The sequence below is a fragment of the Myxocyprinus asiaticus genome, chromosome 9 (assembly GCF_019703515.2).
Source record: "Myxocyprinus asiaticus isolate MX2 ecotype Aquarium Trade chromosome 9, UBuf_Myxa_2, whole genome shotgun sequence".
In the NCBI taxonomy this organism is placed as follows: Eukaryota; Metazoa; Chordata; class Actinopteri; order Cypriniformes; family Catostomidae; genus Myxocyprinus; species Myxocyprinus asiaticus.
In genome coordinates, this window is record NC_059352.1 from 14,273,110 (window position 1) to 14,289,977 (window position 16,868).

Below are 16,868 nucleotides of genomic sequence, written 5' to 3' on the forward strand. Positions count from 1 at the left end.
GTTTGTGTGACATCATGCCCCTGCATCTCGGCGAAATCAGACTTGAGAATTTCTGCACGAGACTGCAAGTTGTAATTCTGACTTCAAGATGCATTCCATTGCACTTTTCCAGGTAGGGAGTTGTAAAATCCGACTTTCTGAGTTGAATGGAATGCAGCACTACTTTTCAAAACTTGATCCGACACTGAATTCTCAAGCAGCCTAATTTACACTTAGAAAACTCCTGATGTTGCTATAACAATGCAAAAAGCACTTACCAATTTACTTGAAGTGAAAATCAGTCCTCCTTTCCTGTTTAATAAATTAAGCAATCACACGGTCATGCAGAACATCTTGTATCTGAGAATGAAAGGATAAAAACTATGTATTTATTTGGCATGTTAGGCCAGCAGAGAAGGCTTTGCTGGCCCTGAGAATTCGCCACTGGTTAATATGCTAAACACATGCTGGTGGGAAGCTCTACTGAGTGCAACTTGGTCACTATGGTATGGTTAGCACAGCTATTGCTCAATGGATAAAGCAATATGTAGAATACTTAAAATGTATTGGTCCTCAGCCTAGGCTCAAGTTTCACTCTTAGCCATGATGGTAACCCCCAATACTACAACATAACAGCAATTCATTTAAATTTCAACATAAAACATTAAACACTAACAAGTCTCCTCCTTTATTTTCATCTTTCACAGACACATAAAATAACACAAATTTAACATTTACACACCCTGTTAAGCCCCATGCAAAGCATGCTGGGAACTAGAAATTGTCTGCCCAGTTACATTTAACCAAACCAACATTTTTCATGTTGTCCCAATGCACATGAATTAAGAAAAGCTGACAAGACACTTTTTTAGTTGAATCAACTTTTTGAGTAATATGAACATGGGAGGGCTGAGTAAAACTGATGATAGGGAAAGTAAAGTTTTTTTTTTTTTTGTGTAGTTATTTAAACATCTAGACCTACATATGAAAAAAGCCAATGGTCCGACATCAGTTTTTAATAAAAAAATCTTGAACAGAAATCTGGAAAAAAGAGATATACAAATTAGTAAAATACGTATGTATGGATTTATGCCTCTATGTATTTTTATGCTTATTAGAGTATCGCATCATTAGGTTAGCAACATGCTAATTTCAAACTCTACTGGAATCAATTATGAGGGAGACCCCTGTCCTGCATTGAAGAGCTCAAAATGCTGAAGAGCTGCGTGGTGAACAGTTGGAAACCTAAGTGATTTACAGAGTTGCTGCCTATGTAGGGCACTCCAGATAAAGGTTCATGATGGTTTGGATGCTGCCTTAGAAGGCATCTTAATTTTTTGTGTTTAACCTGTGGTGTTTTTGCAATTATAGGACAGACTAGACTATCCATGGTTATCTTATTAGTATTTGTAACATTTACATCTACATTTCTGTATGTTTGAATAGACACTAAAATTTACAGTATTAAAGTGTGATGTAACCACACTTTACGTTTGAATACCTATGAATAGTAATGAGATCACATTGCATTGTCAGATGAAAGTCCTATGGTAAATATCTTTTTAGTGACAGTATTGTTCACATACTGTACTTTCATGCTGACTCCATTATTTTAACATAGGTCACTTTGCCATTTGCTCAGAGCTGTTTCCTGGCATCGCTGTGGGGCATTTTCAACACTGTCTAGTTATTTTCCTATTCATATGCACCAATCCAAGACGTCAATTAAAGATCATCTTCCTTTCTCAATACTTTTCTCTACCGCTGTAAGAGCGTCAGGTGTTATTTAAAAGGCTATCATCCAATAAATCAATTCTGTTGTGGAGAACAGCGGTATCAAATAATCTTTATGGTTCCGAAGGGATGCAAGCATGCAGTAATCCTTAAGTGATGCAGTTCAGGAGATGCATGTCTTAAAAAGATATAGCCAATTTACACTAGCTTTACAAAAATTCCCACAGGAACTTCTTGGCCCTTTTAGCCTCACTTCTCCTCTCTCTCTTTCCCTTCCTTTCACTCTTGTCTGGCAAGTTTCCATGGAAACTAAGGGTAGGGAGAAGACCCTAATGAGTTAGTGTGTGTCTCACTGAGATGAACACATATAATGTTAAGATATGGACACACACACTCCAATTCCAAAACATACACTTTCATGCTGGCCTTTTGGACAGTGTTGTTTGTTTGAGGAGAGAAATATAGTGAAGTCACTCTAAAATTAATATGAGGGCAATGATCCTTCATTGGATGTTTATGACACACATCCATAGGCGTTGCTAGACCCTATTTATTAGGGCTTTAGCTCCCCTAAAATTAATCAGCACCTGTTGACCGACTGAAGGTTGCATGTTGTTTTATTTAGTTTGGTAATCTTGTTTAACAAGGAGAGAAAAGGCCTGGATGAATTAAGAGTAAAAGTGACTAATGACATTACAATGACATCAGGATGTAATAAAACTTGTAATTATTTTCACATTTTTTAAGTTGTGGAATTATTGATTCAAGTTCTAAAATTTTTGTCAGAATTTTTGAATGAATTTTAGCTTGCTAACTTGAATTCTGTAAACACAGAAAAAAAAGAAAGAAAGAAAAAAAAAGACTATCTATGCAATAGAGTGTATTTCATTACATGTGCACATCTTATGGTTTCATTGGGGGCCTACTATTGAAATCCAAGAATCTCCCCTGCACACTTCCGATGATTTATTTACAATTAATTTATTTTTGTCTGCATGTTGTTAATAGCTTTTAAGGTATATTTCAAAAGGTGTTGTTTCACTATAACAATTATTGTTATTTCATTAAAAAGTAAAAACCTTTGATGTTGAAAAAATAAAACATTTTGCCTTTTTTAGGGGTGTATATTAGTATATTTTTAGTTTTTATAAATGTTATACTTTGTAAGAAATTTAAAATGAAAGTTTGAATCTTAATCTTACATTTCTTCATCCTTTCATATATTTAATCATTTATAGCCGACTTTACATAGTGACCATATGCTGATTCTCATGCATAACTGAGAGAAAACAAGACACTTGTTTGTCGTGACAACAGCAAAGCGTCTCTGATGCATCTTTTCGTTTACAGAAACAATGCCTAAAACTACACGTCCATATCCACATTAATTCATTTCAAAACTCAGTTTTCAGTTTTGCTAATGTCATCATTTTCCAAATGGAAAATGATGACTATTCACTGCATTTTCAGAACATTTGGAGTCAATTTTGGTGGAGGAAAAAACTTTCTAGTGTGAATAAGAGGTGTAAAGCGAATGAAAACATTATAATGTGGACATGACCCTAAACTTTAATGCTTTTGCTGGCTTCCAAGCACTGGTATTTCCTTGAGGAAATGCACATCTAGTTCCAGAATCAGATGTCACTAACGTTTTTGAAATCACTATATGTTATTACATTGCTCCACTCATTGAATTTCCAGTTTTGTAGATTTGAAAAGTCACTGTAATGTTAAAGCGGCTGTAAGTAAATAATCTCTGTGCGCACACGCCATCTCTTCTCACACTCCAGGAGATGAAACCCCATAATTATATCATTCATAGCACCTGAAAGCCAGGCTCAACACCTCTTAGTATGTGTGAAATTAGTATACATGCTCTGTGTCGAAATGTGTCTGTATGAGAAAGAAAGAAAATGAGAAAGGGAAAGAGGCCTATTGCCAAAATTTGCTTACAATAAGCAAAACTTGATTTTTCAATCATTCTTTTGTGTGTCTATTTTGTTGTTACTGCATATTTAAAGGTCAGTTTATGAGTGTAAATATAGGCAAGCATATGTACTGACAAATATGTTTTGATGTCTGTGTGTGTGTGTGAAGCAGCTGTTGGCTTACAAGCCATCTGATAGTGATCCTCTACATAAGTTCATGCACGCTAGCTTTACACTACAATGGTCACACTGTCCCCTGAGCACAAAGCCACACACGCGCGCGCACACACACACACACACACACACACACACACACACACACGCATGCACGCTCACACGCATGAACGTACACACACAAACAGCTGAACAAAACCCTCAATGGACTAGCCAGGTGCCTAAGGGAAAGGGGCCTTAGGGAGCCGATACCTTGGCCCTGTAAGCTAACAAATACAGTGGTCTAATGGAATTAAAGAGAAATTCTGAGAAATTCACTGACATACAGAGAAATTCAGTGCAACAAAATTTATTTTTCATCAGCCTCTGTGCTCCCTACCACTGATAAACAAAAATAGTGTTAGTACTGAAGGGTTTTGTAACTGCTTACTGGATTGAACTGTTAAAATGAACTGTTTATATTTTCATCTTAATGTTGTGTGGTTTATTATGTGATACAAAAATCTTGCAGTCTGTAACAATTACATTTAAATTTGGCATAAAACAGTGGCATTCATGATCATTGTTGGGTAGATTACTTCTAAAATGTAATCTGGAACTGATTACAAATTATACAACTAAAATGGAAATCAGAAATGTAACCTTTTATAGAAGAGATTTTAGATATGTTATAATCTTAGACTGAAACAGGTATTGTAATCTATATGTAATAATGTAATCCATTAAAGTAACTGTAATATGATTAAAAAACTATTAAAAATGTATGTAATCTAATTACAAGTAGTTGATTTTTGTAATCTGGTTATGTAAACCAGATTACATGTACTCGATTACTACCCAACACTGTTTGTGATTCAATAATTTATTTCAAAGATAACATTCTCTCATGCCATTCAAGCATTGTTTTCATGGCCTACTGTATATCCATACATTTCCCCTGTCTTGATCTTGATGTATGTTATTGAAATGTTTTTCACAAGAAAGTTCTCCTTCTTAAACAATTCAATTTGTTTCATGATTTCAAGTTCTGCCATCTGCACTTAATGCTCTCAAAACCATCAGTTTAACCACTAACCATTAACCTAACCTTTGACTTTTAAAGAACACACTCCATATCACATCCATGGACATGAATCAACACTATGCCATATGTCCTGAGGTGTAGTAATCATATTAAAGTGATGGGGAAGGAATGTTCAATGTAAAAAAAGAATATTATATTGTAACATAATTTATAGATTTTAATTAAGCTCAATTGGAATCCAAATACAAAAATGTTGAGTATATCATGTTGAGTATCATGTTGTTCTAGACAGATGGAGTAGGTGTTGCTGTTTGAATATTAATAGTATTAATGAACATCTAATATGTTTAATATGCACATTTGAGCGGCTGGCTGGCTAATGTAATCACATTTACTAAACACAATGTACAAATTGTATTTATTTATTTTTTAAAGTGAGGGGGACATGTCTCCCACGTACTCTCTACCCATGCCAATGTCCAGTCCGTTGTGAAATAAAAACCTTGACCTTAAGAAAACTCTGCTCTCTTTGAAAAAACAAACCCATTGGCAATGGTAAGACAAAACTGTTGTTGTTTCTTTCAGTGCTGCATCTAAAACAATCTTTCTGTTTGATCCACAGATTGTGATCTTCACTAACAAGCGGGAGATGGCAATGATGCTTGAGTTTGCCTACGCCTGGTTACATGCACACTGAAGACTGTTTGAAGTCTTCCTTAGCACGTCTTCAGCACCATCCCTTTCCATTAAAGAGAGGACCAAAGACTGCTAAAAAGGGATTGACCTGAAAAGCATCCAGAACTTTGCTCACAATGGTTAAGAGGTCAATTAATTTTAGAGGTCACGGCCCCGCCTGGCCCTTTCATTTAACTCTACTGCTGCTTTTATTGGCCAGGACACCCCAGGCTTTGGCTGTCCCTGGCTACAACACTGATGCCTCCAAGAAGGAGATCATAATCGAGGGGGACCTAGTAATTGGAGGCCTGTTTCCTGTTCATCATAAGGGAGAGGGGGCACAGGACTGTGGCCGTATCAATGCCCAGAGAGGGATTCAGAGACTGGAGGCAATGCTGCTAGCCTTAGATGAGATCAATCAAGATGATCAGATTTTGCCTGGGGTAACGTTAGGTGCCCACATTCTGGACACTTGCTCTAAGGACACATATGCACTAGAGCAGTCACTAGAGTTTGTGCGTGCTTCGCTAACAAAAGTGGATGATAGTGAGTACACATGTCCAGATGGATCCTACGCCATCCATGACGATGTTCCGCTTGCTATTTCTGGAGTGATTGGAGGCTCCTACAGTGATGTGTCAATACAGGTACTGATTCCTGTCACACATTTTAAAAATATTTATTGCTCTGCATTCCATTACATATGGGAAAATTACCAGCTAGCACTTTTGTCTTCCAACAAAATTGACAATCAGATCAAATGTCAAAATGTAGCAAGTCACAAATGTGCTTGAGGGTTCATTTGGATTTCACTCAAAACTGAAAAATCTACAGTAGCAACTTAGTTTACCCTTTGATTCAATGTGAACAAAACCACAAGTCTTTATTTCTTATGTTCTGATTTGGGTTTTGAGAGTCCCCAAAGCCATTTTGAAAACTCAAAAACATACTTAAAGGAATAATTCACCCCAAAATTTAAATTCTTTCATCATTTACTCACCCTCATGCCATTCCAGTTGTGTATGATTTTATTTCTTCTGCTGAACACATTTTAAATTTTATAGAAGAATATCTCAGCTTTGTAGGTTCATACAATGCAAGTGAATGGTGACCAGACCTTTCAAGCTCCAAAAATCACAAACCGTAAATGCCACATAAATGTAATTCATATGACTTCAGTGGTTAAATCCATGTCTTCAGAAGATATAAGATAGGTGTGGGTGAGAAACAGATGAAGATTTAAGTCCTGTTTTACCATAAAACGTTCACTTTCAAAATGTGAAAGAATCTGAAAGTGAAAATGAAAGTGATTAGATTTCTTTCATAAGATTTATGGTAAAACAGGACTTATATATTGATCTGTTTCTCACTCACACCCATTATCTTGCTTCTGAATATATGAGTTTCACCCCTGAGGTTTAATTTGGCCTTAATGTGATTTTTGGAGCCTCAAAGTTCTGGCTGCCATTCACTTGGATTGTAAGGACAACAGAGTTGAAGTATTCTTCTAAAAATCTTTGTTTGTGTTCTGCAGAAGAAAGTCATGCACATCTGGGATGGCATGAGGGTGAGTAAATCATGAGTGAATTTTCTTTTTTGGGTGAACTATCCCTTTAACTTTTAAATAATGTGTTGATACTTCATAAATTTTTCTAATCTTATGAGAACTGATTGTAAACTAAATGTCAAGTTGAAAACATTCTTTAAACGTTCACCATGAAAATATCACTTTACTTAAGTTGGGGTCTAAGAGACTAAGAGACATTTTCACATGCTAACATTCTCTGTTTGGTAAACACAGTAGTGCATTGCAATTAGTTGTTTATCAGTTTGTTTTGTTGTATTTTTCTGTAATGTGTTCCTTCAGTTAAATTACCACTAAACAGAAACAACATTACTATATTAGATAACAGTCACATTTTCTGAATAGTGCATGCTACTTTCCGTTAAATCTTTAATAATATCTGGCTACTGAGTTTTGATACTCATATTATTAAACTTCTTAATCATTTACATTTACGAATCAATTACACAATATGCCATTTAAATAATCAAATTAATCACATACCAGTATTTGCTAAAAAGGCCCTCAAATAAATAATATATAATATATAACATGCTAATCAAAATAATAATTAATATTATATATAATGAATATAATAATATTAATTTATAATGATAAAATTATATGCATTACATTTTTGTGGCAGACATGTAAAACAATGATTTCAATACAAAAAGTGACTTTAAAAGTCAGTATATTGTTTGGTTTATTTCCATATCATTAAACAGAAGCCTGTTACTGGCCCAAATTCCACAGCGATCTACGTACAGTATTTTACAATTGAGTTAATCAATCTGTCTGAGGTAGACACTTTCACAGGACTCATTATTATGTTAAGCCTGTCCACATGCATCACACGGATGCTTTTGGTGTGCCTTAAGCCCAAAATGTGCCATTGCTGATGCTCCGCGCACAGTATGCATGTCGCAAATTTCGTCATAAGCAAAGTATGCACGGACTGTCCGTCTGGGCCAGATTTTGTTGACACTACGCATGCGCCTGCCATTGACTGTACTAAAACAGTATCACAAAGCAGTCGTATTGCACATGCGTCAAACACATTCGTATTCGCCCGCGGCAAATGAGTAAACTTTGAAATGCAACGCGGTCGACAGGGCACGGCTGAATTACTATGGCTGAATTAAGATTCAAGGGTTTTCAACTTCACTAGCCATAAACACTACGTTTTTAGGATGCTGTATCAAGTAAAATGTAGTTTGAAACTTTAAAAAAATGCATCTCGAGACCACTGCACTCTGCTCCATCCAGCTATCTTTGATCAGCTGTCGGTTTATTGCCTGTCCAACTGGAGCTGCACTTATTGCCCTCTGCTGACTGAGACTCACAAAAACATTGATGTTGTCACTTCAAGCTTAAATTTATGTTAGGAAAATTCCTTATTATGGTTGCGTGATTTGCATAAATGACTTAATACTTATATCAGACTTAATTAACGTGTTAAATCGACAGCCTAATTATTTTTCACATACAGCTTTAGGCACTCTGGGACCCCCAACATAAAGAACGCACAATCTCAAAAGAACATGATGGTTTGACAGTCTCACAGATCTATGGATTTATGTCATTTAGTAAGACAATTTTGCAGTCTCTTAATGAGATAAAGCAATGCATGGAGGTGTCTTGCTACATGTCATCCATATGCAGGGTTGGGGAGTAACGGAATACATGTAACGGGATTACGTATTTAAAATACAAAATCTAAGTAGCTGTATTCCACTACAGTTTCAATTTAAATCATTGGTAATTAGAATACAGTTACATTCAAAAAGTATTTTGATTACTGAAGAGATTACTTTGCATTTTAATGTCATTTGTTTCATTTAATATTTAGTCCTTTCAGATGGAAAACATTTATCCATATAAATGATGTGATCCAAAGTGCATTTGAACAGCGGTGAAACACTTTCTTATGATGTGTTACTTTCAAACGAGCAGACAGAGAAGTAAGTTTATAGTAATAGAAATAAACCTTGTGTAAATTGTCAGCTTTACGCTAAGCTAAAATGCTATTTCTAGCCATTTTACATGCACGTTACCAGGCACGATCATATTTTTTTATCAAGTAAATTCACGTTGGATCATAATTTCTTTTTTTCTAGTAAGACCTTTGACATTAGGGCAAAAATCTTATTCTTGATAATAATTTTTTTATTGTTTTCCTGTAAAAATATCTAAAAATCCTTAAAACAAAATCAGTTAGATTAATCTTGTTTTAGAAACAACACTGCATAAGATATTTAGGTTTTTCAGAGAATGTATTTTTAACATGTGTATTTTGTCTTACTGCACTGGCAGAGTTTTTATAGTCAAAACAAGTGAAAAAATCTACCAGTGCTGAAGAAGTAATCCAAAGTATTTAGAATATGTCACTTACCTTGAGTAATCTAACGGAATACGTTACAAATTACATTTTACAGCATGTATTCTGTAATCTGTAGTGTAATACATTTCAAAAGTAACCCTCCCAACCCTGTCCATATGCTCGGTCCATCCAATTTGCTACCAACCATGTGGCGAGTCTTTGTATTTTCTGACACTCCCTGTGATGTAAGGAGCAGGCATGCTGCAGATGTTAGCTTTAAGGAATGAAAACAGAGACAGATTGATTATGTGCTCCACAGGTCTGCTCTTGAAGGTTTAATATGATATGAGAGAATGAGACAGTGAGAAATACTAATTAGAAAAAAAAAATCTGTTGAGAAATTGATTTATCAACAGTAATTCCTGCAGTATGTGGTGTTAGCAGGACAAAGAGTGATGAAAGTGATTCATCTACACACTACAGTGGATAAATCCACATACTGACGGGGTCTAGTAGTGGGATAAGGTTACTAAACACCTAACTAAACACTATCCTAGGGAGTTTATAGGGATGATATAAATGTAATTATATTGTTTATTATTATGTTATTGATATGTAATAACTAAGTCCTTACAATTCAGCTTTAAATGTGCAAAATATTGCATTATTAACTGGTGCAATTGGATGGTGGACAATAAAATGGATGTAAAACTCCCATAGACATACACTTATATGGCCATTTTATTCAAGCCATATAGGAAACAGAATATCATAAACACCTGAGGGTGGGCTCTTGACTTAGGCCGGTATGCAACCATCCAGAACGCCCTAGCAACTGCATAGCAACTCTGGAAACCACTCACTAATACTCTGTCATACCAGTGTGTACCGTCTAGATCTTGCCTTCTTGCAAAGTTCTTGAATCATTGCTTTTGGTGTGACAGGTATTGAGGTGCTTGTTAAGAACAAATACCAATAGTACTTTTAACAATATAAATCGTACTGAACTGAAATAACAAGTTAATTATTTACCCCCCATTGTAGAATACTGGCTGACGAATGAATGGTTTAAAATTGCATATTAAATCAGTGAGAGTCAGATGCATGCTCGGAGTAAATAAGTCACTCAGTGAGAAAGAGAACTTTGTTCATTCTTTCTTTTTCAGGAGTTTAATTACTTCAGTACCCACGCAGAGACATGGGATGCATTAATAATGCAGATTAAAAAGACAGACAAAGAGAGACAGAGAGAGAGAGAGAGAGAGAGAGAGAGAGAGAGAGAGAGAGAGAGAGAGAGAGAGAGAAAGGGAGAGAGTTAAGTGTACGGTTAGTGTATGAAATTTAATTTGATCACAAAGAGATTCTCTAACTCTCTTTCCTCAGTCTTTTCTGCTCTAAATCCTTGTGCTTATCTTCAGTTTTTCTACATGTCAGGCAACTCTTGGTGTGTCTCACACACATGCTCACACATACTGTACACACACTGTTTCTTTCCACAGGCAAGCTATAAAGGGACATTTCAGGCAGTTGAGAGGGATCTTTCCTGCAGGGCTAGTGAAAGTGAAAGTCATCTTTCAGCTCTCTTCTAAAATATGTCACTATGCCATTTTCTTCTGCTTAGAACCATGACATAACTAACAAATCTAAAAATGCTAGGAAAGCTTTTTTCTCATGTTACTTTATGTAACAAACAAGTATTGTGAACTTATAAGCCTCCCCCAATAAATAGACATCTTGGCAAAGTACATATGTAACAAAGATTAGTGAGACTTGGCTGACAGCAGTGTGATCTCACTATAAGCTGTGTGGAGTCGAGTGAGACAAGCAGGTGGCTGCCTTAGGCTTTTAATGGTACCAGTGTAAAGACTCTCTTCACTCTCCTTTATTGGCATCCTCTCCTGTGGAGTGATAAGAATGGGGGGCTTTGACAGCACACAGACAAAGCTAAAAAAGCTTTTAGGGCACAAGAGCAAGAGAGAGAGGAAGCGAGAAGGTTAGAGAGAGTCTGATGAACGAGGTGCAATTTTGGTTGAGGTCAGTATTTGGGGCCTCTCTCACAAAAAGTTCATGTCCTTGCCTGGCAGCTATTTATGGAGGTGCTGTTCCAAAGTGTCTGCTCCAAAGCACAGCCCCAACCCCCTAAATCTGATACATATATCATCTGCTTGACAGTACATAAAAGCTGGATGGATGTCGACTGGTTTATAGTGAAATACAAGTATGTTTACATTGTTTAACAGATATCGCTGCAGACATACATCTCCTACACAGAAAACACAAGTTTTGGCAATGTAATACCGATGGTAAAACTATGCAATAATTCCCATTAACCCTTAAATGCATGGTAATTTTCCCAAACACTCTTACATAATCCGGTCTTTAGAGACATGGCACATATATCTATCCAAAATGGATGTACAGAATGTCTAGATAGTGTCAAATTTATATTTTGATATATTTTGATGTTTAATTTTTCATAAATCAAAGAGATAAGGACAAATCTAGAACAGGATTCATTATTTTCACACTGAAATTTCATGAGATGCAACTGGCTGTCAAACACATACTGAGCTACCCATAACACATAATCTACACATAAGACACACATCAGAAATACCAAAGTTACACATACGTTACACATATGTATTTTCTCAGGCACTTATTGAGTCTAAATAGACGAACAACTTATATAAATAAATGAAGTACTCCCAAAGGACAATAGTCATGATGTGTTACACTTGCTATAGTTTTTTATGTTGTTGCTACATCAGCTAGCACTGTCAAATGTAAATCAAACCAGTCACTAAAACATCAGCACCATCTCGAAATAACAAGTGTAATATGTATGTGTACACGCATATGGTATAATGATAATTCATCATTGTTGATAATTCATTGTTCCATCCAATCCCTCGGCCCCACCCCCGTAGGCTCCCTTCAGCCCCTCGACGCCTTCACAGCTCCTCCCTCGACACCTTCCTTAGCTCCTCCTCCTCTCTCCTCTGATCAGCCGGTTCCCCTCAAATCACCGACTCGACCATCAGCCCCGGTGACACCAGAGACAAGGGGATCTGCCTATCCTCCACCTTCGCCCTCCAAACCCTGGACTCCGCCTTGGCCCTCCGATCCCTCTTCATCACCTTGGCCCTACGTCCCCTCATCTCCATCGTGGGCCGTCGGCCTGTCGGCGTCACTGGGGTCCTTCATCCCTCCAGCTCCGCCTTGGTCAGTTGGTCACCTGGCTCCGCCTTCAGCTCTACCAGGGACCTCCTTCCCTCCGGCTCCGCCTCGGTCCTCTGATCCCCCAGCTTCGCCTCGGTCCTCTGATCCCCAAGCTTCACCTCGGTCCTCTGATCCTCCGAGCCTCCGGCTCCACCCTGGTCCTTTGAGCCTTCGGCTACGCTCCGGGCACTAGGATCCCCAGTTCTGCCCCTCGAGCCTCTCATGGCTCTGCCTCTCATGGCTCTGCCCCAGAGTCTTCCATGGCTCTGCCTTCCCTGGCTCCGCCCCAGAGTCTTCCATGGCTCCGCCTTCCCTGGTTCCAACTTCCTTGGCTCTGCCTCTCATAACTCAGTCTTCCAGGCCTCCTGATCCTGTCCCTGCCCTGTGGCCTCCTCCCAGGCCTCCTGATCCTGTCCCTGCCCTGTGGCCTCCTTCCAGGCCTCCTGATCCTGTCCCTGCCCTGAATCCACCCCTGCCCTTTGGTCACCTGTTTCATCTTCTCTACCACAACTTGTGACATTATGGAAGTGTGAAAAATACCTGACACTCTTACATAACTCTGGTCTCTAAAGATACATTTTTGGTACTTAAACCATTATACAATTTTTTTTTTGTTTTTGTGTTTCACTATTTATAAGAGATTGAGGAATACTAAAGGGTTAATTAAGACACATGAAAAACATCCTTACAACAATGTTACAATTACAAATTAGATGCATTGAATGCACTCATGTCCATTGCATTGTCATTAAGTCTTATCAGACGATTATAAGACAATAATATTGACAGTATTCTTTCACGCCCTAGTTGTACTCTGCTTCTAGATTTCCTCTATCCTTTCCTCTTCATGGTTTTCCCCTTGTAAGAGAATGAAGCCATCTTTGAGTGGTTTCATAAGTCATGGCTTTGTTTGCGCTTTCTCTTGCTGAACTTGCTCAGACTGTCTTTTGTACCCTTCAAATCACATTCTTATTTTAAATTTTAATCATTATTGATTGTTTGCATGAAATGTTCTTGACTCTTTTGCCTGATTTTAACACAGAGGGTTTTTCCTCTCCTTGCTGACTTCAGAAACTCTTGTGATTATATCAGTCTTACTTTGGTTCATGTGAAAGGTCATTCTGTCTAGTCTCCATGTGACCAAATGTTCTCCAGAATTAATGGTGGTGTGTTTACCCTTTTTTAAAGAAAAAAGGGTATGCACATCCAACCTGAGCTGGGCACAGGTGCAAGACAGAATGCAATCAACAAAGAAAAAAGAAACACAAAGAAAAAATGGCAAGTGTCCGCACACTGATTAACTGGTCCAAAAACACTTTATTAGCTTACATTTGCTTGCAACATTTTAACCATTAGTTGTTTTTACAGGTATTGCCATGAATCAGTGTGCAGGCACTTACCATATTTTCTTTGTTTAGCTTTTTTACCATGGGGTCTGAACAGATCCTAAACTGGCCTGTGATACAATCTGGTCTTATTGAATCATGTTATATACCTTAATTTTTGCTTAATTATTTTTATGTTTTTGTTGTATGTATCGTGGCACTTTCCTATAAAAATAAACACAAGAGGCACTGCACCAACAATAACTTTTATACTCTTTCACACAAATCATGAGTAAACCCACAGATTATCAGTTCATAAACACTTACTTTCTGCCTTTTTCCTCACTTAAAGCTTTCTTATGACATCAAAACACAAAATCACTGATAATGTGCATGACTTGTAAGGTGCTACATTTTACATTTGCATTACATAACCAACTATCAGCTTGTTCAAGCCCAATAAAATTGCACAGTAACTCAACTGATAGAGCGTTGCACTTGCGATGCACTTTACGAGTCCTGAATGCAAGACGACACATGAGCCCAGTTGGAACCACCACAAAAGTACATGGTTACTTCAGCAATTGTGTTTTTCATGTCACATTTCAGGTGTTTTTCAGGTAATAAATAGTAAATAGTCTTCAAAGTAGAACACTGTGATCCGGTTGATGCAAATCTCCTTTCACATGCCACTTAGGCAATGCCAGAGTAAGGAACTTAGGAACTTGTAGGCAAGCCCAATGACAATGTAAATTTTTGCATTCGTCCATGCTGTTTTTCAATTGTTTTCCTATATAAACATGCGCTAGACGGATGTCTTTGACCGTTGTGAAGCATCTTGTTGTTGTTGTTCAACCTCTCATGCAGAAGCGTCACATTTTTTTAGACACCTTGACAAGTTAAAAGGAACATAGATGGTTAAAATGAGTCTCGAGACATCTGTGTTCTGTTCTGTTGGTTGTGCTTTTTTATAGCGCAAGGGCGTGAACGGCCTATTTCTTTCTACGATCCTCTTTGATCCGATGACAAAGAAGTGTGTGTGAAACATTTAGGAATGAAGCATTATGGGGGTCATTTTTTATTTTCAAAATTAAATACCGTATATTGTACAGCAATAATAGAATATTTTAAAGGAGATTTATTTGTTTAATTGGCTTTTTTATATCATAATGTGCATCATCCTGCTAGTGGCCCGCAGACCCACCGGGAAAAGTCCCGACTCTCCCATTGGCCAATCCAACCCTAGTTTAAAGTTTAGGGTAGGGAGGTCGGTTTTAGTTGGTTTAAAACTCTATAGAACAAAAACCTTAAAAACCTTATCTGTTTGGGGGGAAAAATGCAACCCGCTTTCAGCACCAACTATTGGACATTTCACCTCGGAACTGCTGTGACACATGCACCTTGTCATATAATTTAGAAAAAATTTAGCCACAGTCATGTAATTTTCATCAGATCAGGCTCTGTTATTGGTTGTTTGGATGTTGTTCCTGGTGAGTCTTTTGTTCACCATATGTTCCAGACAGGTTCAGTTAGACTTGGAGCCATGCCCGGATAATAGTGTGTATGTGTATTCTGTGGTTAAGACGTTAAACAAACTGTGCTCTGTTCCAATGGCAGGATACAAAGGAATTGTCTCAAATCCTCCCTGCTTGGCAAAATGCTTTTTGCAAGGGGTTCCTAGACTTTTCCTAAATTGATTGACACATTTATAATTGAACTTAGGCAATTAGGCAATATACATCATCTGAATATAATAATATAAGATACTTAGATGTATGCTTATTTGAGATGGCCATGGGTTATTGTGTGGTATTGCAAACATCTTCTAAAATCTTTATTTTGGATCCAAATGGCTCAAGGGTAGTAATATAGTAGGCTATGGTAGTATTTCCCTGACTTCAGCAGTGAGAAAAGTCTGTTGTTTGAGTAGCTGGAATCCTTGATGAATTTCCTGGCCTTAGTCCTGATGAAGATGTCCTGCAGGTTGAGCAGAACACCTCCAGCAATATATTCAGCTAACCTCACCACCCTCCTGTTTTTTTGTTGCTCTCATATCAGGCATTAATACTGCCTGATATAAAGCTTCCTATAGTGCACCTGAATAAAGACCTCAGCGTCTGGGTGTCCATTCTGAATGTCCCCTCCTGCATGAAGTAATAGAGGCATTGTAGAGTCTTACTGACGAAGATGTTGTTGTATGTGGTCCATGTCGAGTCCCCTGTGATGTGAACTATGAGGTACTTGAAGTTCTTTGCTATCACCACAGGTAACCCATTGATCACAAGTAGGTCTTTCTCTGTTACCTCCTAAAGTTACTTTCAGCTCCTTGGTCTTGCTGTTGTTCAGTGAGAAAATTGTTCTGGCACAACCATGTAAGGCTCTCAATCTTTTTGGTAGACCTTCTTCTTAAAGTCTATGATCAAACCCATCACAACACAGCCATCAAGCTCATAGTTACAGTATGTGTGCATAGGGAGCAAAGGTCTCAGCCTCGTAAAGATGTAAAGGAAGTACTGTATGCAAAAGTTTTGAAAAAGTGACACCAAATATTCTGACAAAGAGCTTTCTCTAGTCTAGTGTGTAAGTGTCCTCAATTATTTTTCTTGTAGTCCAAATATACTATACAATGTGCAGATTTAATGTATTACACTCTGTTGCATAGATAGTGTTTTTTAAACTGTGTTTATATCATTAAGAATGCCAACTAATAATAATTCAGAATATTGTCATTTTCTATAATAAACACACTTGTAAAATTATACAAATATGTGAAACCACTTAAAGAACCATTCAAAGAAGAATTTATCTTCTCTATTTATTACTAAAAATTGTAGAAATGAATCAATAATTTCACAACTTCTTTAGAATAAAGTTATATCAAACACCACAAAAACATTACAATAAATTTCTAATTTAGCTT

The 16,868-nt window shown here is 37.3% G+C and overlaps 1 protein-coding gene across 2 annotated transcripts in view; it reads left to right on the forward strand.

The window, feature by feature from the left end:
- The window catches only part of LOC127446555 (metabotropic glutamate receptor 2-like), an 81,525-nt gene that overhangs the window by 13,602 nt on the left and 51,055 nt on the right, over nucleotides 1–16,868 (forward strand). For both annotated transcript variants that reach the window (XM_051707554.1, XM_051707555.1), the window contains exon 2: nucleotides 5,462–6,161. In XM_051707554.1, the coding sequence (XP_051563514.1) occupies nucleotides 5,652–6,161 (510 nt within the window). In that variant the 5' untranslated portion in view covers nucleotides 5,462–5,651. The remainder of the gene's footprint in view (nucleotides 1–5,461; nucleotides 6,162–16,868) is intronic.